This window comes from Epargyreus clarus, unplaced genomic scaffold (assembly GCF_041222505.1).
Source record: "Epargyreus clarus isolate Ecla_fem2 unplaced genomic scaffold, WU_Ecla_fem_2.2 ptg000023l, whole genome shotgun sequence".
In the NCBI taxonomy this organism is placed as follows: Eukaryota; Metazoa; Arthropoda; class Insecta; order Lepidoptera; family Hesperiidae; genus Epargyreus; species Epargyreus clarus.
This window is the reverse complement of record NW_027332230.1, coordinates 7,622,577-7,647,392: the sequence shown is the minus strand read 5'-3', so window position 1 is coordinate 7,647,392 and position 24,816 is coordinate 7,622,577. Positions and strand designations below refer to the sequence as shown.

General features: G+C 33.4%; 1 protein-coding gene across 6 annotated transcripts in view; it reads right to left on the bottom strand.

Moving 5' to 3' along the window:
* Positions 1-646: 646 nt before the first annotated feature.
* Positions 647-24,816, bottom strand: part of rdgA (retinal degeneration A) — a 219,286-nt gene continuing 195,116 nt past the window's right edge. For 5 of the 6 annotated variants that reach the window (XM_073085826.1, XM_073085829.1, XM_073085827.1 and 2 more), the window contains 12 exons: positions 24,506-24,722; positions 22,064-22,256; positions 20,899-21,001; positions 17,330-17,520; positions 16,492-16,589; positions 14,689-14,814; positions 11,997-12,282; positions 8,718-8,906; positions 5,824-5,871; positions 5,394-5,457; positions 3,917-4,238; positions 647-2,787 (listed from right to left, as the gene is read on the bottom strand). In XM_073085826.1, the coding sequence (XP_072941927.1) occupies positions 2,738-2,787; positions 3,917-4,238; positions 5,394-5,457; positions 5,824-5,871; positions 8,718-8,906; positions 11,997-12,282; positions 14,689-14,814; positions 16,492-16,589; positions 17,330-17,520; positions 20,899-21,001; positions 22,064-22,256; positions 24,506-24,722 (1,887 nt within the window). In that variant the 3' untranslated portion in view covers positions 647-2,737. The remainder of the gene's footprint in view (positions 2,788-3,916; positions 4,239-5,393; positions 5,458-5,823; positions 5,872-8,717; positions 8,907-11,996; positions 12,283-14,688; positions 14,815-16,491; positions 16,590-17,329; positions 17,521-20,898; positions 21,002-22,063; positions 22,257-24,505; positions 24,723-24,816) is intronic. The other variant, XM_073085828.1, reaches the window with a different exon arrangement.

Genomic DNA, 24,816 nt, shown 5'->3' with positions numbered 1-24,816 from the left:
TTTGTTATGCAATTTTCAGAAATACCCTGTACGTGAGGAACATGAAAATATTTATAATAACATTCATCTAAAATATACAAATCGAATATATTAAAAACTTTAGAAGAGTAAAAAGGATATTGTTGGTCTGGTACTTTTTTCATTAAGAGAAAATCGTCGTCCCTTGTTTATATAACTATTCCTAAAACTGATTTAATGGGAGGTTGTTAAATATGTATGCATGTAAATGTTTGAATTTCCATCTAACGTCGCCGCGTCGTTACAAAAACAACGGGTTGGAAATCGAAAATGTAAATGTAGAGGAGTCTTTCCACCCGACGGTTTGACATGTTATAGAGGCACGTATTGCCACATTACAAGGTAATATGAAAGTCGTTTTTCATAGTTACCTATATTATTATTACCTGTCACCCGTCGGCTTAAGGTAAAAGTTGTACGATTATAAGGAGCATATTGATTATTTACTTTGGTGTAATAAATCAAACTTGTACTTCGTTGAACATACTTTTAAAAAGCCTTAAACTTACAGGAAAGGCCGTTTCGTTAATAATATAATATTATAACTATTTCTACTTGAACTCCTATACAGAAATTTTCTATACAGAATTGTGAGTCGTTCGGTAAGTACCTTACTAATACAACACAATGAGAATATACAACGACAATTTATTAGACAAGAGTATTCGACAACAACTTCAAATTCTAACTACAACCAGAAATCAAATTCATGAACTACACAGTGCACACTCACGGCACTTACAATAATAAACGAACTTACTTTTTACATTAAGGTCAAAATTCTCACAGCTTTGTCTTTCATTGTTCGCTTGACAGCGAGTAGTACGAGTAAATTCGTTAAACACTACAACTATAGGTAAATCTACACGAAGAGGTATCAGCGTTTTACTCGTAATTATAAATAACGATAATTCTACCATTGAAAGTTAAATAGCTCGAATAAGAAATCGCGTTACTCAATAAGATGATCCCCTAGCAAGCATTTTAAGATAAGATTGTCGGAAGCCTAATTATCTACAGATACATAATCGAAAAGAAATTTAAAAAAATCTATTAGGAATGCCGATGCTCAAATAAGCGTACTACGGGTGATTATAAATACATGTACACTAGCCAAAAATCGTACATAAACATAAATAATTACCATGAATTGAGATCAATAAGACAACAAATATAAAGCAAACATACCTGAGAGTCGCTGAATGATTTTCTCAATTATCTGTCTTTCATTTTTAAAGTAGAAATATCTGTATATATTTTTGGATTAAAAACTTATTTTTATATACACAGTGAAACTGTAGAGAACGTAATTTGAGCAAATCGTTCAGCATCTTCCACGTCATTCATTCTCCTGTCATAAAGCTCCGTCAACACTTGTAACTATCGCGTGACATTTTAAACACATTTAATATACATAGTCATAATCTTACATTTTATTTCGTTTCTTGTCTAAATAGCTGCGAAAATAGTAAATATCATTATACTCTAAAATATTATTAAGTTAGAAGTTCGTGTAATAACTAGAACGTAATTTTTAATATGGATATTAAGTCGTAATCGCTCAGATCAATTATGTAAGTAAAAGAATGAGATTTATAACAAAGTTTTCTTTTATCAAATATAATCCTTTACAAATATAGGCTGTATGAGATTAATTTAAGTCCGTTATACGTATTAAAATACACAACCTCTACGTCGTAGGCCCACGAGAATTGTGGCGTTACTATATGATTATAATAATGGGAAATTAATATTCATCACGTGTCTAAGATGATTACTCATAATGACAAAAATTAGAATTACAATCTTAATTATACTATGATAATTCAATAATGGGAAATTTTGATGTAAACTATATGTAATCTTAAAAGTACGAATAATTTAAGTAAAGGTACCTAAATTAGTTTTAATAAATGTATATACCAATAGAGTTCATTAAAATTAACGTAACAATCTTTTATATATAATCTCAAATTTAAGAAATAATCTACTTACATATTCTTCAAATTTTATTATGAAATAATCGAGGGTGGTTTATTACACTTTAAAAAGTATAGAACTTTTGAATAAACATTTTTATAGTAGGTACTTTCCTAGCACACAAATCGCGAGTGAAATATGCTAAACTATAGTAATATGACAAGTAACTGTCGTAAATATAATCTTGATCCCTTGTCAACTACAAGGAACACAGTAATTTATCATACTTATTGCTTTAGGATAGACGTATTTATTAAATATAAATATTTAGATTACAACTATACTATTTTAAGTGCGAAATGTGAATTTTCCCTATATTATACCAAGCCTTTATAACAGTTGTAATATCGTTAAAAAGATAGATTAATTTTTTTGTACTACTCTGTTTGTTGTCATAATTTATAAATTTAAGGTATTATTATGATTTATCGCTCAGAAGTATAAATATTTTATATAATTATATTTTCGTTTGATATGTGTGGGTATAACTGGATATTAGTTTTACTAAGTTGTACTTATAATTTGAAACAATTTTAATCGAATTTATAAATGAGCTAATCTACCGCGAAATATTAATTATTAATCTTAAGCTAAAAATCCGAATATCACTTTGGTGTTAGAGTATATGAATTAAAATATTTAATTAGAGTTACAATAAATACATCGCCGCGGGGTAGTCCAGGATATCAGATGTCCCACTACGCCCTGCGTTCCTCCCAGTTGGTCCTCCATCCTGCCTTCACACCGCAGTCTCTAAGTCCTCCGAAACTAATTGGAAATGTTCTTGACCTGAAAAAACACTTCATTTGATCTATTGATTACTGACAAGTCAAAGCTCTGACTTGGTCTTAGTACACATTCATTAATATTAATGATTTTAGGGTGTAATTGGAGAAGTACTTTTTTAGTTTAAATTATAATCTGTAAAAGTTTAGTGTTTTTAAGTAAGCTTTATTAATATTTGTAGGTTTAAAAATATGTTTTTTAAACATACAAGTTACAAGAAAAAGATAGTAGTAATAATCAAAACAAATATAGTTCACGTCAATAGCACTCTAAATTACATTTAAAGACTTGTTTTTATTTTAATCATGCTCGTGGACTATTTATATGAAAAAAAAATTGTTAAAAATTTTATAATTACATAACCTCTTTTTATCATATCTAGCGTAATTGCTTATGTTTAGCAATACGGAATATCGATATTGGCTTTTATTACGTTTGTTTGGTACTGAATTCAGACCATGTCAGTGTTTGTACTTTTTTATTGTTGTACATGCTTTATTTTTTGACACTGAAATTTTTGAAGTGCCTACGATTAAATTTTATGTTTATTTAACTCTTCTAGATAACAAAAAAACAGAAAGTTCTCACTTTGTCATAAATGCCGGAAAATTTATAGAAAGGAGAATATTTACATCAAAAATATTCGTAAATCAACTAATAATATATTCATTGTTCAATCTTAAGTTGGAAGGGGCAGCAGCGATTCTACTTTGGTAAGACTTTATTTATTTTGTTTGGATCCGGTATTGCTCTCAAGTGCTGGTAATGTACTTAACATAAGGCGGAAGTACCTACCTAGATCAATAAATAAAATAAGTCTCGGCTCATCTAAGTTATTTTTTTTAGTTATGGGAGTAGCAGACGAGCATGCAGCCCATCTGATGGTGAGTGGCTACTGCCGCCCATGGATATATGTAATCGACTCCAGATAGGATTAGATATTGCTACCGGAGGTCGGCCACTGATGCGCCGTTACCTCTGAGGACTAAGCTGGAACGCCTCGGAAAAGTATGTCTCCCTTCCCACACCCTTCAAACCAGAACACGGCAACACTTAACGCCGCTGCTATGAGGCAGAAATAGTGCCGCCAGAGTCGAACCACATAGGGTTCTATCTTCAAAAATGTACGTACTTTCTAAATACGCCGCCAAGTCGTGGTCCTCTGCGCGGAAGGCGAGGTGCCGCGGCGTGAGGCCGGCGCGGTCCGCGCGCGTGAGCGAGGCGCCGCCCGCCACCAGCATGCAGCAGATGGCGCGGCGGCCGTGCGCCGCGGCCTTGTGCAGCGCCGTCTGCCCGCGCTCGTTGTCGCGCATGTTCAGGATCGCGGTCGGCGCGCACGCGATCAGGTACTTCACGATCTCCTTGTTGCCGTAGCGCGCCGCGATGTGCAGCGACGTCTGGCCCGTCTCGTCGATCGACAGCAGCGAGTAGCCGGCCGCGTGCAAGTCTTTGAACTATTCAACGAATTAGATAAATAATTATTATAGTTTAAAAACTACATAGCACGCTAAAATCGCACACGGAAAATCGTTAATCTCGATTCCCGATCCTGATGAGGTGAATGGAATAAAATTATTTAAATCGTGTATTGTCATCGGTTCTTGATGATTGTTCAAAATTTTAAATTAATCGGACCGTTCAAAGTGGATAAAAATCGAGTTCAAAGATTCCGTTACATACCTAATAAAAATAACAGACGCTCAAAAGAAATGCACATCATTCGATTATTCAAATCTTTAATAAAATACCTGACCATTTAAAAGATCTGCCTATTACTATTTTTTAAAAAAACGTTTAAATGAATGGCTTCTTCGTAATAATATCTACAGCCTAAAAGATTTTTTTGACAATATATGAATGCATTATTATTATATTAATTACATAACTGCATGACAAATAATGTTTGACATTTATATGTAAATAATAATTATGATGTGTGTATGAATCTGACAATTGTTACTTAATATTATAAATAATCTTAGAAATAATTTTGTCATACCTGACTGTATATTTGCACGCCTTAAAGGCAAAATAAGAGGATATTATACATTATCTTAACACCTATTGTACCTTATTTAGCATATAAAGATTATGATCATGATTACGATAATAACGACTTATGACAAGGAGTTTGATTACTTTCATTAAAAATGAAGGAGAAAAAATATGTATCATGGAAATATCGTTCTGTATCATTTACGATACATTTTAAAATAGAAATATATGACTCAAAGTTATAAAAACCTGTGCACGAGTGTCGCGATTTTGAATCATAGCATCATAGTGGAAACATTGTATACTGAGGTGTTACAATTTATTCATGTGTAGCACCTGTAGAGAGTATCTGTGAAATTTCTCAATTATATGTCGTGTAAATGCTATATTTACCATAAGCAATATGTAAACATTTGATCATTGTACTTAAAAAATAATTATTTCAAATTCACTAATTTTATAAATATTCTCGACTAATTGTAATTCTATGACAGTAATTATTCCAAATTGTACAACTGTTATAGAAAAACTGCCTAAATATAAAAAAAATAAAAATACACAAAATACATTGAATGATGTTTAGGAATATAAGATATTTTTAATCGACTTCTTACCAATTTCAAATCCCCAATCTTTGCCGCCTTGAGCAGAGAGTCAGATGTTTTCTCCAATAAATTTCTGAAACAATATTTATACATTGATACAAAACTATCATAATATGTAATATATTACACAGGTTTTATGCTTTTAAAAGGTTTGTTCAATCGGCTCGGCCCGATTTTCATACCAGTTAAACTTTTCGCACATTTGCTGCATCGATGCTCGTTGGACTCGTGATTCCAAATAATATAATTGTAGAACGTTGTAAATACGTTTCGCTTATAACTATAATGTTGAACATCATAATAGAAATATTTAATGTGCCTTTTTTAAATGAGTAGATGAAGTTACGAGTATGAAGTTAATAATCTTACGCGTAAAAGATATCGTATCTTAGATAAGAGTTTGCTATAATATTTGAGGGTTATGAATGTATGAACTTACCTATAACCAAATACTTCTTGATCGAGTCCGAAAAGTTTTTCATGGATGCTGCATGCAATAGAAGAAGGAAGAGATAGAGTGCAAATTCAAAGTTACAGAAAGAGTGATGTGCTCAAATAGCAGTACTCACACGTGCCGGGGGTAGTCTAATCACTAATTTACATATTTTATTTGTACCTAAATTGAATTAACAATATTTTAAGATTTTTTTGACATCATTATTATTATATAAAGAGGACAATAATTGGTGCAGATATCTGAACCCGAATGCTTTGTATTAGGATTGTAGCATTTGAATCCTTTATTTATAGTATAGTACAGTCGAAGTACTATGAAAAGGACCTTAATTATTCGTAATTCTGTAAAATCGGCCTGAAGGCAGCCGAGGATAAAAAAATGATAAAACAACCCTAATTTCTATTTGGTTCAATGTAGTTAAAATGTTACCAGAACTATATTGATCGTTATACACAAATATTTAATGGAACATTCCGTCACCTGTTGTTTCTATAAATAGCTAGCAATTACATATAGTTGCTACGCTTCTTGTGTCAATAATCTAATCCTATGGAGGCAGTGTGGAGCAACGAAGCAATATGGTATTACTGTATTAGAAAGGGAAATAACTTGGAAGCTGAGCCGGATTCGGCGTCACTTGAGCCCTTCCGAGCTCTATATGCCTACAGGTGCCAGATGCTACAATAATAGTTATTAACGTCTCTTTCCTTACACCTTTCATCATTTATTTAGCCACATTTTCTCTATTATTAAGCTCCATTACATACATATTATAACATAAATTATTATAAAATACACAAATCTTGATAAGGTCTTTTTCAAAAACAGAAATGAAATAGAAGATTCTTTTATATGATTTGTACTGTTAAATAAAAAACTACGTACGGTGGATATTAAAATTTTAGCACTATGAGTATTTTTGAGTTGAGAAAATAAAGTTTTTACAAATAGTCTTATTCAACAAAAGATGCCATCTCAAGGAGTTCATGAAGGTAACTTTGACGTCTGAAATTATTTGGAATTATTTATTTGGTCCTATTTTCGGCGACAAACAGTTACGATAAAAGCGACTTCAAAAGGTAAGACGTCACATCTAAGAGATATAGCACTTATCGCGATGAAGGTGTTAAATTATGGACGTAGCTATCTACATTTTGCAAATAATACCTACAAGACTGAAAAGGTACGAGTAGCTTTAAAAATTGATATGCGAAATATGTCCATGATGAAACATGTAACAAATATCTTTATAGGTATAGGGCTATGATAACGGAAGCCATTTTTTAATTATTGTTTCTATTTAAACTTATTCCAGAATTATAAATTAAAATCCGTATCACACAAAATAATAATTCATATTACGTGATCGTGTGGTGTTACCTATACTGAATAATATCGAATACAATGCCTTTTGCATTCGTATTTGAATATTCAAGCGCCAAATATTTGGTTATGAAAATTCTATTCCAGTGCTCCGCAATTGTTTTCCTTAATAACGATGATTCATAATTGTTCCAAGCAATTATCGTAGATGAAATAATGAGGTAGGTTCTCATTTGCTTTACTCGTTCTATCGAGAGAAATAGTATTAATTTCTCAGGGTGCGTTTGACATCGCCGACATATACCAAATTATAAGGTAGAGAATTGTAGCAGTGATTGTTCAGATTGTTCATTTATAACAAACCTCCCTTTTTTCTCATTACGAGGGTTGTAGGAGGCGACTAGAGAATTAAGTGTAAAATATGGGTAGTAGTTTCTTGCTAAACTATTTATTTACTGCGGCCACCAACAACTTTACCCAGAGACACTAACTATAGTAATATCCCTTTCTTTTGTTTACTTTTATTTAGGATTTGTTCAGTATATCATCAAGATAAATAGGAACATACATATAGTTCACATGCTCATCCTATTTATGAGACATGCAGAGATCAGAAAGTAAACCAATTACGAGCTCTCGTTGCGGCTCCATTAGACGGCGTCTACGGGCTAAATGGATAATTGTGTAGAGCTAGTGCCGCTTCGTACGTCATTAGAATTAGCTTTTGATACATCAAAACATGATTATTCCTTGTGTCAAGATCTATAGAGTTGTTACTGTTTTTTCAAACAATGTTGTAAGACTTGTTACACTGACAATATACGATGACCTGTATAGACGTCACCCAGTTGTGTTTCCGGGTTTGATACTTGGTCATGTATACCATTATTGTAAATGAAACAATAATGAACATATAAAATGTTTAGTAAGATTATACATTTTAACAATCTGAATGCGGACGTTATAAATAGATACTAAAATAACATTATACTAATATAAAGTCGTAATAAGAAATTATTTTACTGCACTTTACTATATAACAAAAAAGTTCCTACATATCAATACTCACTGTTAGCAGAAAACTTTGTTTAGCAAGCCATTGTTACCGTGTTTTAAAAATTTGTAACTACAGCGGATAATAAATCCGTGGTTAATTGACGCTTAAATTACAAATAAACCCGTGTTAAATTTTTACCAGGCTATAAGCCCCGTTAATCCTCCCACGTCCAATATACTCGTACAATACAAACAATGGTTGAAATCGGCTAGCTTGCTATTAATTATTATTATTGCAATTTCGCTGAAATTTTATTTTAATCAACTTGAGCAAAATGAACTACATCGAAGCAATTAAGATAATGAATTAGGTAAATATAAAAATGATAACTAAATGTTCTGTTCTTGACTTTGGTCGAATTGTTTTATAACTACCTAATTTAAAAAGTAGGACGATTTTGCACTTGCTAACATTGCTCATACTACTCAAGTGTTTATTATTTCTAACAAGTTCTGCGATGCTACCAATTGATTTTAAAAACAAAAGCATTACTTACGTTTTGAATTTAACAATGGCTTCCGCTTGATCGGCCCCTTTTACTGGTGGACTGGTGCACAATGGCGGTGAGGTCTGGTCGTGGAATCTGTTCCCTGACGTGTGCACGGGCGTGACGGGCATGGTGGGCGGCGGCGAGCCGGGCGACGCCGCGTCGTCCAGGCGCCCCGGGCTGCCTAGACCGGACTCGCTAAAATATAAATAATATACTTTTTATGAACTATATCTTTTTTTTAGTATCAGTATAGTCCGCGTAAAACTGCTAGTCCTAGTAAATTGTATGACTATACTTGCTCCCAACAACTTCAGAGCGCTATCAGTAGATTAGCAGTTTGGCGCGGACTATACAGCGCTACTGTATTTTGAGCTGGTATTTCCATAAAGCACTTAGCTTGTAAGTGTCGCTATCCTGCTCCGGATATAATGCCTAAAGTTGACAGATTTCGGAAAAAAAACCCTTTCGAACGCATAATTGTACTTAATATATGTACCTCATGTACCATGTAAAAATATATAATCTATGTAAAAATTTAAAAAGTATGCATTTAATTAAAATAGTGAATTACTAAATCTGTACTAACATAACTATACAAGTAACTAATGATATGTTTAATTTTATATTACCTAGTAAAATTATTAATATTAAACAAACAGTGAAATTGTTCAGTGCGTAAAATTGTTATTGTTCTATTTTGAATTCTGACATCAAACACAAGGAACTTACAAAGTTATTCTGTGTTCTCTCAAGTGTCGGGAATCGCATATTGCGAAATATGTAGGCACTGGAGGCGAATTGTTTCTTGAAGTTGAAAAATAGTTTTGTTAAGATATTTTACCCGGTTGTTAAGTTATGCCCGGGTCTGCAGACGACTGTCAGTCGACTTTAAACAGGCTTGTAAGATCTGATAAATATTTCCATTATATTTTATTTTTAAATAACTTTTTAAAATAGTTCAAAATAATTATGGCATGTATTAATTGATTTTTTATACAATAGGATAATTATGCGGTATCCAATACCAATAAAGGATCATTAAAAAACACTTATTGAAACAAAGTTGGACGAAAATGAATTAGCAATGTAATTTGTATCCTTACTTAATAGCATAGATTTCTGCATGTAACGCCCGATACTATTAACTAGTCATTTGACATTTACGGCAAAATTGCCCTGTTCCTGTTTGTTAAAATATTCAACGACATGCGAGTTTTATTTAACATAGTCAGCTGCTAATGCTACAGTGAGCTGCTAGCTACTGCAATTTAAATATATACATAAGCTCCGCGCACAGTTTGCAAACAATTTTGTAGACTCACTGCGTCCTTTGACAGTAGTTTGGAAGCTTAAAAAATGTAACAAAAAGTTCAAAGGGTTTAAAAATTTTTAGCGATTTCAATTTAGTGGTCAGTTAATTTTCTGTCATTACTTATTCGTTACAATCTCAATCCTGGCCACACAAAGTTGTAAACCATTTTTGGCAATATGATGGAGAACTATGATGGCAACTCCAACAATGATAAAGTTTGAACTTTATGATTGTCGCAGTTGCATTGGAGATAATTAAGACAGGAGATCTATTTACAGTTATTGAGCCACGTGTAAGGTCTTCAAACCTTTGTTATTCAGTGTACAATAGTGACAATTCTAAGACATACACGACGGATTGACGTTAACTCTGTTAAAACCCCCAGTGAGATGGCTTGTGTTCTTCATTGTTTACAAATGTATCACAGAAATATCAGAATATTTTGCTTTTACTCTTGTAATTTCAGAAATTGGACTCATCGGAAAATTTGAGCTTTAAGAAATAAATTATGTAAGAATAAAATAAACATTACAGCTTAAAGCAAGCAACTAGACTTGTGGTGGGGACAGTTTGACACTTTATTCGAGTATCGCTAGATGACTACCCAAAGTTTAAATTACCTGTCTTGGGATTTAGACATCGTCGATGAAAATGTCAGGGAACGTAGACAGAGACAGTTCTAACAACTCCGTAGTGACCAACAACTCTACAGTAGGATCCAGGGAAATATGAATATGTAACACACTTGTTATTTTTACTTTTTTAATTGATGAAAGTTGCGAACGAACAAAGAATTTTAAAAATAACGAGAAAAATATGTATATCCAAGTGTTTTCAATATTAAACTTTCAAGTATTCATATAAAACGTATCGTTACTGTAGCTTTAACGATCGCGTATCTTCGCGTACAGCTTCGTTCATTGAAAGAATGATTATAAACTAAATATATAATTTATTTTGTTTGATTTCTCATTTGAGCTCAACATTTCAAGTTTACATGCTGCGAATTAAATTTTTTTGAGTATCTATAAGCTTAGAGTTCTTATGAACAATGCGTATAAAATGTATAGTAGGTACTAATGTAGGTACCTAATATTAATGTTTTGTCGAAAGTTCGACAAGTTGAGTTGTCAGACTGCACAAAGTTTTAATTACTTGGCGTACGATTTATTAACCTTCGTGGAAATACCAGCACTAAATACAGGCAGCGTTAGCTCGGTGTTGTATATAGCCTCCCACGCCGACTTTTGAATTTAAAGTCAGGTTCATACTCAGAACAAAAAAGATAGATAAATCCTTGTGATACATGAAAATGGCGCAAAATGGAAGGGTTAGTGATATCGCGTTCATTATTCGAGATAATTTTAATGCCAACGTTATATTTATTAGTGATTTGTTAGTGACACTACAGTATAATAAAATTGATTTTCGTAGCCCTTAATACATTTTCCACATTGTAGAACCTACAACAACGTAAACGGCACATTTGAGATTTACTAAAGACGATCAACGTACGTAATTTGAATATAGTATGTACATAAACGTGCGTAATTTTGTTTACGCTGCGTAAATAGGCAGATATTGTATGCTTTAACATTTGGTTCGAGGGTTCGTCTCCTGTGTATGTAGGAACGTGTGCGTGTAGGAATTGTATGCATTACTTTATAGTAAAGTAAAACATATGAGCAAACATGTACCTCCCATGTTACATGTTACACCTTACATGTTATACTTCAAGTTTTTCATATGTAAATGTCATTGTCAAATGTATGTGATTTCTATCAAATTGACTATCGTGGTAATACGGTGGTAGTCTAGAATAGGGTTGAACACCGACAAGTAATGATTATAAGATACTGTTTAAAATGATGTTTAAAGAGCAAATAGCTGTCTATATTACAGGTACCTACTACTATCTGGACAAAACCTCGCTATCTATATTAAATCATTATAAATAAAATATATTACATTACCTTGCGTTAGATTCGGGAACGTCGAGCGAAACGCCTGCGCTAGGAGTGTCGCCACTTTGTGAGATGTCCAGCGACACTGACAGTCCTGTTGTAGTCTCTAGCGACACTGAGGGTCCCGTTCTATCGAGGGATCCAGTGGCAGTGGTCGCGGGGTGTGCGGTGGTCTCCGTGTCCGGTGTTAGCGGAGCCGCGTCTAATATGTATATGTTCTCGTGGCCAATGTCGGTTGCGTAATGGAGATTTTCCTGTGCCTTGTCGATTCGGAAGAACCGTTCCGCAGTTACGGCTGAAATATGTGTATTTCTTATAATATGCTTTATTCACGCTTATTTTTATACTAATGAAAACTTCCGTTCTTTTGGACTATTGCATTGTTATGGAATTTGATTCGTAGACAAAGTACGAGTGCCTATAAGAAAATATTTTCAAATATTTCAAAGTAAAAGGAAAATTTCACACGCTGAATAAAAATTCTTTCTAAATTCATAGTTCAATAGTTGGACTTTTTGTAATGTAGGCTTTAGCCAATTGGTGAGTGGGCGCTAAAGGTGTGGGCGTGTAATAGTTTTTCAGTTATGCGTAATGAACAATGGCATTTTAAGAGAAAGCCGTTTTGTGATATCTCTTTTTATTCAACGTTTTATTGGCGATTTATTTGTTATGCTGTATGTGCTATTTACATTTTAAAGTAAATATTATTATAGCCCTCTTTAATGATAATAATGCTGTAGTTGTAATGAACATAATTGGGAAGTAAGTATATTTATACAATAAGGTATATGCAGTCATATCTGTGTCGTAAAGAATACATTTGATACAATCCGTAATATACATAATAATAGTATGTATATACTACGAACATGTTCAACAATTAAAAGCTCTATTCTTTGCAAAATAAATAGTAGCTCGCGAATAGTTTCGCGCTATCACGAACAATTACCGGCGCGGCACGAGATCGTCCCTCCGAGAGTTAAACAGATAAACCCGATAAGGACAATATAGGATTGTAACCTCAGATTGTAACAAGGTATTATAGTAACTTAATTTATGACACGGGAATGAGATATAGGTCCGATTGTATACAAAAACAAATTATTTCACAGAGTTTATTAAAATGAATGGAGGTTTATAAGATGGCTTGTTAATATAAAATATTATATCATTGCTTAACAGGCAGAGTAAGAAACCTATATTATCTTCCCCGTATGAGATGTTTAATTGAAATATATGGCATATGAGTATATACAGTTTGAGAAATAATTTAAGTTAATATATTTCTTATAGTATCTTAAGGTGTTGACCTTTTAATTCACACAAAGTCGCTCTAATTATTAAAAATCTATCCAAAGATGTAGGGTTGAAATTGAGATGTAGGTCACCCGTGACGCAACAGCGAGCTATATGAATGCAAGACACCCCTGATATAGGTATCGACTTAAGCTTTAGAAAAGAGCAAACCGAGAGACAGATTTCTACTTTTAGGTTTAAAAGCATAGATTAGTAAAGATTACTCACTCCTAACAAGAAAATGTACCCAGTTTTGAGAATTGAAATAGTTGCGTAAAAAAGTTTTGCCATGTCTCCGTGCTAAAATGTTCCTAAAATATTTGAAATAATTATTATAAATTATTTAATTATCATGTAAATTACGCAGTATTAGTTATTTATTCGTAAATTTTCTCTAAAAATGTTTTTATTTGTCAAGAATTCAAAAAAAGAACTTACTATAATAAGCCATTTGCGGCTTCATTCAATTTCAAGGCGGCGAAGTATCTATACTAATCTATGTTTAAAAGTCAAAACCTTTATATGACATGACTTAATTTTCGTTAATATTTTACAAGGTCCATAATTAGTATTTCTGCTTTTATATAACAAATCAAAGCGTAAACGCATCAAACAACAACACGCACACACATGCGTAATAAAGAGACTATAAAGTGTAGTAATAAAACATTTATAATATAAGAAAAACCATGTACTTCTATAAACATAAAAATGATCAAAATATTAAAAAAATAGAAATAGGTTTTTCGCAACCATACATCGCCCTGTTCTTAAGTTAGATACTTACCTAAATTTAAATACTCGTACAAATACTTATTAGTACGAGTATTTAAAGGTTTTCAATAGGAGTCGGGTAAAAATAAAAATGTAAATACTCAGTGGACGAGCGACCAATCGACAAACTTGGAGCACGCTCGAGGTTCTTTAATCATGTTCTGCGTGAGAGTTGGGATTACGTTCCTTTTCACAAATGTAAATAGCAAATTCTTTACAACGTAAAATCGCAAAGAAAAAATTGACCCATGGAAGTACAGCCACTCAGAAAGGTACAGCTTAAAAGTAATTATTTCCTTTCATCTATTTCCAATCAATTAGTCATTTTCGATCAAATGATCTGTAAAGTGTTTCGTTTGAAATAAAGTCCTCGTGCTTTCCTTTCCTTAATTAAAGAGTATTCTAATGTGAGAAAGATCGTAAGTTCAATTGTTGACATTTGCTAATTAATTTAATTACCGTTCTATAATTTCAAGCTCATGATTTTTTTTTGCAATACCAACTAATCCATATTTATATTAAATTGATCTTGGTTCTCCAGAGATGACATTAACGCACGTGGTAGTGACATGACGGGAAAATATTCATAAATCAATAACGGGATGGTCAAACAAGGAAAAAGCTGACTTACAGTCCACGAACCACCAGTCGACAAGGTTGGAGTGTGCTGGAGACTCCTTGATGACGTTCTGTATGAGCGAACGGATCTGTTCCAAGTCGGCCGCAGGATTCGCCTCTATAGATCCCACTCGGTCCGCTACAAGAAGGAATAACATGAGAAATATATTTGAATACAAAACCCTAAATACGCACAGGATGAAGTAAAATTCTATTTACTCCGTGGCAATGTTGGCTCTTCAATGGTCTTGTTTCTAGTCCTCGCTAGCAACGGACCGATGATGTAGGTATGTCAATAAAATAAGGCTTCTCAAATCCACCTCGTTGTCAATTTTAGTTGATATAGATGAAGCCGGCAAAGTGCGGACTAGCTAATCTGTGATTTATATCTACAGATACGTTATAATACGAGAACAAATAAACGTTGTAATTCTGGTCTTGAATAGAATTTATTTGTCCACATTCCAGATATCTAATTCGCAGAGTACCGTCTAAGCCCTCGGCGATGTTACAAAATACAGGTTTAGGTAAAGATGGCCTTAGACGTCGGATCATTGTACCGATATAATTATATCATCTTATCCTCGGTTTCTCAAAAACAGCTATAAAATAAAGGTAGTTTCGTGTTTACGTAGATAATGTTTTTATTTTCTGAGTTCATTACATTGGCGTCACAAAAAATAGTTTTAATTCAGTTTTTTTAATATATCGTTTTGTTATTCAACTAACGCCATCTTATGGAATATTATAGAACTGGTAAGATATAAGCTATATCAATATTAGATAAATACATATGTACAGATGGCACCGTTAGCCTGGATTGTATGTAGGTATATAAATGAAAATCGCCTTATGACAGCCCAATATTTAGAGGGAAATTCGTGTATATTCCAATTAACTATGGTGTATATTCTAAGTAATACCTACCCCGATATTGATAGTTCGACAGCAATAGTTCCATACTTATTTTTAGTATATCGATTATTATTTTAAGAAATATGACAAAACGAGAATTGAATAATATACTTATCTGTTTTATTATAACATAAAATAGTTAAGAAAATTTTGTTGATTCTTTCGGACTTAAAATATTGGACCGCTTAATTATAATTATATAATTAATTATAGTTCCATTAAGAATGCATACTATTTTAAGCTTTAAAAGCACATAATCGTATGAAAGAAAAACTGGCACGAATTTTTAATTTCTCACAATTTTAAAATATTTGTCTGCTTACTACAACATCAGAACATAATTAGTAAATCATTAAACTAAGTCAAGAAAGAGAAAATGTACAATTTTTATAGACCATAAGTACGTATTTGTAATATTCGAAGGAAATTTTATCGAGATATAAAATCAAAAGGAAATAAACAGGAGGATATATAGTAGAGATCTACACCGACTCCACTTTAAACGCGGCGATACCGTTCCGCTGGAATAAACCGGGGATTAATGTCGAGTGCTGGAACAGCTGAAAGACTTTCGTTCCTCTCGATAGCTTTCTTTCTTACATTTATTTGATATATAAGAGCTTTTAAAATACAGCAATTCTCGATAGAACTTCAAATGAGAACCATCTTTGTTTTTGTTTTTATAGTGATGACTATCTTTGTGCCTGTTGCTTATATATATGTATTTGCTTGTATTCTCAATGAACCCTTTTGAAATATTTATATTCGGACGCTATATGATTCACTTGAAATGTTTTCTTTTATTGTTTTTAGTTTCTTTCTTCTATATTTGTTTAAAGTTTCCAGGACTTACGAAATTACGGATGGCCTAGGTTTATAATATTGAAACAAAACCTCTTACCTGTTTTAGCCAATAGTTCCTTATCGTAATGATGCCTCTCATAATCCGCCATTGTAATTAGATTTACTGTTAATGAAAGTTTTTCTAATGTTGTTTGACTGAAACAAACACAATTTCAAATAAGTATCACATTTAAAAAATCACAAAATTACTGAAAATCCTATTATACAATATTACTTCATATACAGAACCAGTGCCTTATTACTTATTAAAATATATCACCTTAAATTGTCATTTTTACCTTCCCTGATGACCCGTGTAAAAATGATTTGTATTTTGTTTAAGTTTTTAGTAAATTATTTTTTGCTATAGACAATTTACTTGATGTTTAAATAGGTACTCCAATAATAATAATATTGTGAATGATTAGGACAAGTTTTTAAATTCAAATTCGTAAGTTGGGTTCACTATAATGTTTTTCACGAGCGATCTAAGCGTATTACTAACAAAAGTTTGTGAGACCAAATCAATTAGGACCTCGTTTAGAAAATATCCGAGAAAACATTTTTCTGGTTATTATTGATTTGTTCTATATAAATAATGTTAACAAAAATTAGCACATAACGAACATCAAATATACATCCTACATTTGAAATAGCTACTACCATTACAAAAAAAAAACATTCGAGCTTTGACCTAAGTTATAGTCCGCGTCTAACTACTAGGCCGCTCCGAATATAGAAATGAATTGCGTCGCCATAGCAAATTGTATGACTACACCTGGTCGCAACAACTTCAGAACGGACTAGCGGTTTGGCGCGGACTACACAACCGCTGCCACTTTACTTCAAAGCGGACCCAACTAAACCTGATAATAAGAAACGACGAATACACTAACGGTGCAATAACTCTTCCCGGTTTCTTCTTGGCCAGCATGATGGCCTGGTTGAGGATGGACAGCGTGATGATGGAGGGCGCCAGGCGGCACGCCTCGCCGTCCACCTGCATGGGGATCACTTTCGTCGTCACTATCTTCGCGGTCTTGCACTGTGTGATGCAGGTGCCGTGACCCCCCGCTTGGAGTAAAGGCTGCAATAAATACCACCGTAAGCAAATGTAAAGTGTACTAAATTTGACGTCTAGCTCAAAGTTTGAGGATTTCAGGCATATCTCTGATGTTTCGATATTATGTATTGAAGGTACTTATCACTTGTTTTAAAGGTAAATAATTTAAATAATATTAGAATATACCGATAGTATAATAAAAAGCAGTGGTATGCAATTTGAGGCTAAGGATTTTATCCCCAGTAAGAACCTTCGATTTTTTTAAACCATATGATGTCGAAAACTGTCGTCCTCCACCCATTATTGTCGCACTGCTAGGATTCTTAAAGTGAGAAGGACTTAGGCCATGGTCCACCGCGCTAGCAAAGTGCAAATTAATAGATTATTATAAATCAATTGTAGTACTGACACGGTGAACAAAAATACCGGGACTGGTAAGGAAACCAACACGCCTGAGAAGTACACCAATCTACCTTGGTGAAACATTGTCTGAACATCTCCAACTCACTTTTTGGAGGAACAACTTTTAAAGCAAATCTGTGCCCAGCAGAAGTATAGTAAAAAGGTTGTCTAGTATTTAAAATGTGTCTTTACAAATATCTTCATACTGTGCTCAAAACGTTATCGTTTAAATTTAATAACTTGCTCAGACGCTCTAATGGGACCATATTAGAGACATCGTTATTTTCAATTCTCATTTTCATACAAAATATATTCTCATAAACATCTTATTGCGAACACTTCTTGTCATTGCTAATGTGTACTACAGTGAAATCATTTACTTCATGTTTTACACTGAGGATGAGAAGAGTGACGATGTCGCATCTAATTATCTTGAGTGGAATACTTTACACTTGGTAATAATGATGAGCGACGTATCGTTTTACATAACATCAAAAGGATTCATTGGATTCCTTTAGCAGCTTGGTGAATAAACCAGCCTTTTAAACCACCAAATAGGACTTTTATTATTTTCCGTCAACCATTAATGTAATTGATAGGGTTCACTCACTTTCAGAACTTTTTTAAGAACTTCCGAGTAGGTTTCCTTACAATATTGTACTCATCGTTATAGGAAGTGATAATTAATTTCTAACACAAACATAACTTTGAAAAATGAAATGGTGTGTGTCTGAAATCTGAATATCAGACCCCAATTAACAGGTCGAGATACCACGGGGCTATTACTGCACTTATTATGGTTAGTGAGTGCCATCCAACGATAACCTGGGAGTGACAGCTTAACGTGCCCTTCAGAGCACGGAAGTGCGCATGAAAACCCATTAGCGGTCTTTAATCGAACTCCCGACCGCATTTACGTTGCGTTGACGTTTACGTTGCCCCGTCGGGCTCCGCCCAGGTGAGCTTGAAACTCACCACACCATCTGGTGTTCACGACGGTATACGACCACACATACCGTCGTCCTTCCCGGGGTCGCTAGCCGGGCGGTTCGAGCTCCCACTCTTGCCGTCCGTAACCCCGAAAGCCCCTTTTAGTCGCCTCTTACGACAGGCAGGGGATGCCGTAGCCCTATTCTGGTCCCGGAACTACAGGGACACCGCGCGGTAGTACTTATATTTGTACAATAGTTAACTCTACACACACCGTGGGCTTACGTATACTCCTTTGATACATCTAAAGATAGTATCACATATTTATTGCAATTGCTAAAGCGAGAAACTGATATCGTTTTATTAAGACACTTTGTAATGTCCATCAACTTCTTAAATAATTTTGTATGTTATAAATTATTCGAATTTCATATTGCGGTGTTCACGAATTTCCATTTGTGCTATGGTATGTCATGTCAAAATTAATGGAATATGATATGAACACGCTATGCATTTCAAAGGCATTTTGATATAAGTTACGCCTGGTATGTTAAACAAAGTTTCATATTTACGACACATACGAGCGACGACGAAAATTGTTATAACAGCGCAACAATGATTATGATACAAGTAGTAATAATAGTAATTAATTGAACTCGCATTACTTTAGTAATAAAAGTAAAATACGCCTTGAATACTATAATGTGTTATAATTATAGAAAATTCAACTTTTTTACATATTCAAATTCAAATTGATTGGAAAATACTTACTATATTACTATTAATTGTTTTTAAAAATATAAATTCAACAACAAGTTTTAAGCACCAATATAATTTATAATATCTCAGGAATGGCTGCACCAAGCCAATGGAAATCGCTTTCAATAACGTAGACTTTAAAATAATTTTCATCGCAGACTTTCCGGGAATGTCGACAAACTTCCACAAATAGAATAAATCATTTATCTTGATGAAATGCGGAGTTGGCGATTTCTCGTTCCGAAAATTTAAATAATTATTTTATCGTGTTATTTATATTATATGACCAGGAATAACAACGACAAACTCATAATCTTATACATAAAATTCTCGTGTCACAAGGTTAGTTACCGTACTCCTCTGAAACGGCTTTATTGATTTTCACCAAATTTTATATCCATATTCAGTAGGTCTGAGAATCGGCTACTATCTATTTTTCATATCCCTAAGTGATAAGGGTTGTTTACCCTTTTTTTTATTTATATCGCAACACAACGTTTGCCAGGTATATTAAAGTAGTAAAATTATTTAATATTTAACTATCAGTATCCGTAATAATCAGACAGTAAGGCAGGCTTATTTTTGGCTGCCCTTGCTACACTAATAATTTCTGTCATCCAAAATTAACACAATTTATAAGGACCTCAAAGGACTACATAATTTAAGGACATGAAAATGATAGGCTAAAAGATTTCAAATAAATATATAATATGAATTATAATAAACTAGGTTTAAAAATCTTTTTTCTAAAGTTTTTTCTCCATTATTTCTTATCAATGTCAACACAATCCCATACCAAGCTATAAAAGTCACGTTTATTTATAATAATAAATTGGATCGCTCAAGGCTTTGAAAGCGTAAGTGAATTTCTTTTCTACGGAAAAATTACCCAATCAAATAAAAATAAACGCGCTCCTTACGCTCCCAGAATTTATTTGCTGTGTTAACGCGAATTGACACACACACATTTTCAATCAGAGTGTTATCTGGGTGTTATCATATAGGTATTATCTATTCTCCAATACATATTAATGTGATATGAAATTTAACATTTAATTAATCGTGTGTCTATTATGGCCCCTTTGCATTTTCCTGTCCTTCACAAAATGAGACGTATCTCATTCCCCGAAATATTTCCGTAGGAAATAAATTTCAATTAAAATTCTTCGATGATGGAGCATATTCATTAATTTTTATTGAGATTCTGTTGATGACACGAATAATTTCTTTTTCAAAAAATAATACAGATAAAATGATGTCAATTTATATGAAGTTACTGAATAGGTATTGATTATAATTATTTATTCTTACCAATTGATATGTCGTTAATCCTACAACTTCTATTAAACCATCCTCGGTGGAAGGCTCAGCTGATCCTCCAGACTTGTTCCAAGGGTGAGTTCCGCCGCCGTAACTAAAACATAAAAGTAAATTAATGATACATTTTTTTCTAATAATACTTTAGCTGTCAAGGCAAATGTAAAGATACTATAATTATAGAAATTCGTCTATCGGGTTGTACGATGTGATGTAGGTACCTAAACAAAAATATTATAAAATGTATGTGCAAAGAAAGTTGCGTAAAACATAACCCTTCCTTGAAGTCAGTTGAAACCTCTATACAATTTAATAATGATTACATAATTTCAGTGATAATAAGTTCAACCCATTATTTAACCTTTTGTGAAAATGTTATATATATGTGACCAACGTCGGATAGTACTGCTATTCTCATTTCGTGGTCGTTAGTAGCTACCACTTCCCATATTAGATGGACTGTATGCTCCTTTGTTTATTCAATTTCAACAATGTATTTTAGTAAATACATTATATAAGGAGCTCAAATTGTTCATCAAACCAATACACGTGTTTTAATTTCTACGAAGTGACACACGTTTCTACGGAACATTGTAGCCTATTTCACAACCTCTCCCACCCGTTTGCGTGGAAGTTTACCTAATCAAAATAGAATCGCAGGCGATTGGTATTGAGATACAGTAATTTATAAAACGGGTTTTATTGTTTGATTTTGAACTAGTAAAAGAGTTAATGAAAATCACAGAGTTCAATTTTATTTATTTGTGCAAATGTAAAATCGGAACCGAAATTTCAGTATTTTCGAATGTTCTTTTATTTTCATGAGGTTTTGTGATTTGCGGTTAATGCTTCTAAAGCCTCTTCACGCGTAGGTTTATTTTATTTGCTAAATAATCAATTCCATAGTAGGTGTTCAACTACGGTTTGTGTATATTTTATACATTTTTATTCTTCTACTCGTGTTGCGTTTTCGCACACGGAAACGCAAGAAAAATGCTCCGTGTGTTCTAACTTAACTTAAGAGGTACCTTGGAATATTTTAAAAGGATAAATGCAAAATAAATGCAATAAAGAAATTAAAAAAAGCCGCCTATCGTGAGTACCCGCTACACGGTAAAATGTTTCAATTCCGCGATAATTTAAGTCTAAGATCGTGTACCTTGGAATGTTTAAAAACACGATAGCGTGCACTTTGTGTTCGCGGAGCACCGGCGTGAAGTCCTTGCCGTCGCACTCCATCGTCACGAACTCCGCGAGCCCCTTCCACTTGCGCTGCATTAGATCCTTGCCTCCGGCCGTCCCGTAGAACAACTTGTTCCTTATCCGAGAGTTGAACTTCTCGGGATGCGCCTCTGAAACAAAATGTTTATGACATTTCGATGTTATAGATATATTATAATAAATTTTGTAGTCGCTCTAAATATTTATTTAGTTAATTTTTGAAACACCTTAAACTAAGGGTAACAAGGGAAAACTTAATGCCTAATAGCGTTCTCTGCCAATCTACCCTGGGCGATGGCGGCAATATGTGGTAGGCATTTACACTAAAGTAAAATAGACAGATGCAATGATGTATAGAGCCAGCTATCCTTGCAGGGCGATATACGTTAATTTTCAATAAAACTGTTGTATTGACTGACTTGACTTATCTCAGTCAAGTTATTAACTTAATAAAAAAAACATATAATTATTTTTAATTTACAGTTACGACATCGCATTTGCGAGCGTGGAGTTATTTCCGAGAGACAAAACATACTTATTGAACTTATACCATATAAGTACCTAATACATAGAAGATGCGCTCTTTACGGAAGGTAACCATTAGCATTAACATCCGGCAGGCAATGTAATAAAGTCTATTTACGCCTTTTAGCATACGAATACTCTGGTACAAACCCTACAATAATTTTCTCCCCCGAGAGTCGTTTTCGCAGTCGTGACTGTCGCGAGATAAATGATGTCATTATAGGCCGTTTTCAAACTTCGTACGCGCTCTGCATATATTATAGGTATTCTTGTCATTTAATAACTTTTATGTTATAATTTGGTACTATCGTGTTTTTAATTACTGGTACATTGAAGCGGTTTTATCTTTAAGTTTAAGCTGAAAAAGTTTGGACAGGTAACAAGTCTATTTAAATTAATTTAAGTGGATTTTTATTATATGAGATCAATATTAACAAGAGTAAATATTGCGAGTATATCTACCTACTGCTATTAAGAGTTCGTACATTCGTAACTTTTATATTATTTACTTCAACTTTTTACTGCGTGTTTTGCACTCCAAAAATTTACAGTGATGCTTAAAATAAACAGCTTTATATACCTACCGATTTATTGATTTAGAAATGTTGAGGTCGATTTTTGTGATCTTTTTGTTTAAAGTTTTTTTATGTAGTTAATAGAACAGAAAACGTTATGATCATCATAAATATTATTTTTATGCTACACTCGGTATCATGTTTTCACTTTTGACATTGGTTCCTACTTTCAGTCGCATACATAAATCTCATGCTTCTGTAAATCATCAAACCTATAAAACACGAAAATGTAACACAATGTGTACATTAATGCTGAAGTACAAAAAGATAATAGTATCAGCAGCTGGAACTCCGATTTAGCATTGCTAATATAATTGATCACTTTTTACGTTGTACCATCAACATGCGAGCAATTTATGTTTTGTATTCCTATATTGTTATATATACGAGTAGATTGAATACAAACTTCAAGTACAAGTATGTACCTAATTAGGTTAGTCTTATATGAGACATTGAACGGTGTCTTTTATTCCTGGAACACTGCGGTTCTATTCTATATAATAAATTAATATATAAATTAAATTGCCTATACATTGGCAAGTGTTTAAGGGAAAAGTTAGTTGCGTCATAGCTTCTTTAATGCACTATTCGTCCAAGAAAGAAATTCCATTCAATAACCTGAGTAATGGATGTGCTATGGTATTGAATAAGCTTCCTTTCGTAGCATTCCTTTATGCTTATACTTTGATATGCCTTCCTTTTCTGTATGCGTATACTTACCTGTACGCTGATACTTTGAAATTGTACAAATTTAAACAGGTGACAATGATCATTTAGCATTAACGTTCATAATTTGACCTTTGACAATTGTTGCATACTATAATATTGCCAAATTTCTATCTATGATCGGTAAAAATTGGATAGATAGATTATTAAATACTGGCATAAGTAGTATTGTATCTTTTTATTTTTATAGAGGTACTATAAATAAATAAATACATTAATAAGTCTCCCTGTACTCGATGTACTAAGAAAACTGTCAACTAACCATAGATTAGTAAAGATTACTCACTCCTAACAAGAAAATGTACCTAGTTTTGAGAATTGAAATAGTTGCGTAAAAAAGTTTTGTTCCGTCTCCGTGCTAAAATGTCCCTAAAATATTTGAAATAATTATTTTTTTATTACGTAAATTACGCAGTATTAGTTATTTATTCGTAAATTTTCTCTAAAAATGTTTTTATTTGTCAAGAATTCAAAAAATAACTTACTAAAATAAGCCGTTTGTGGCTTCATTCAATTTCAAGGCGGCGAAGTATCTACTAATCTATACCACTAACCTCGTGCCTCGTGAAACTCGAGCGCGATGTGCGCGTCGACGCCGAAGGAGAAGTAGTTGTTGACGACGTTGAGCGGCAGCTCCGGCTTGGCGTTGCTCGTGTCCACGTTCACGGCGTCCTCGTTGGGCTCCACCTTCAGCTCCCAGCGGTCCAGCAGCACCGTGTCGCTCTCGCCGATGTGCGCGAGGATCTTTGATATCGGCTCGTCTTCGTAGCCCTGATGAACACAGTGAGTGTATCTTATATATAAAATTCTCGTGTCACAATGTTAGTTACCGTACTTCTCCGAAACGGCTTTAATGATTTTCACC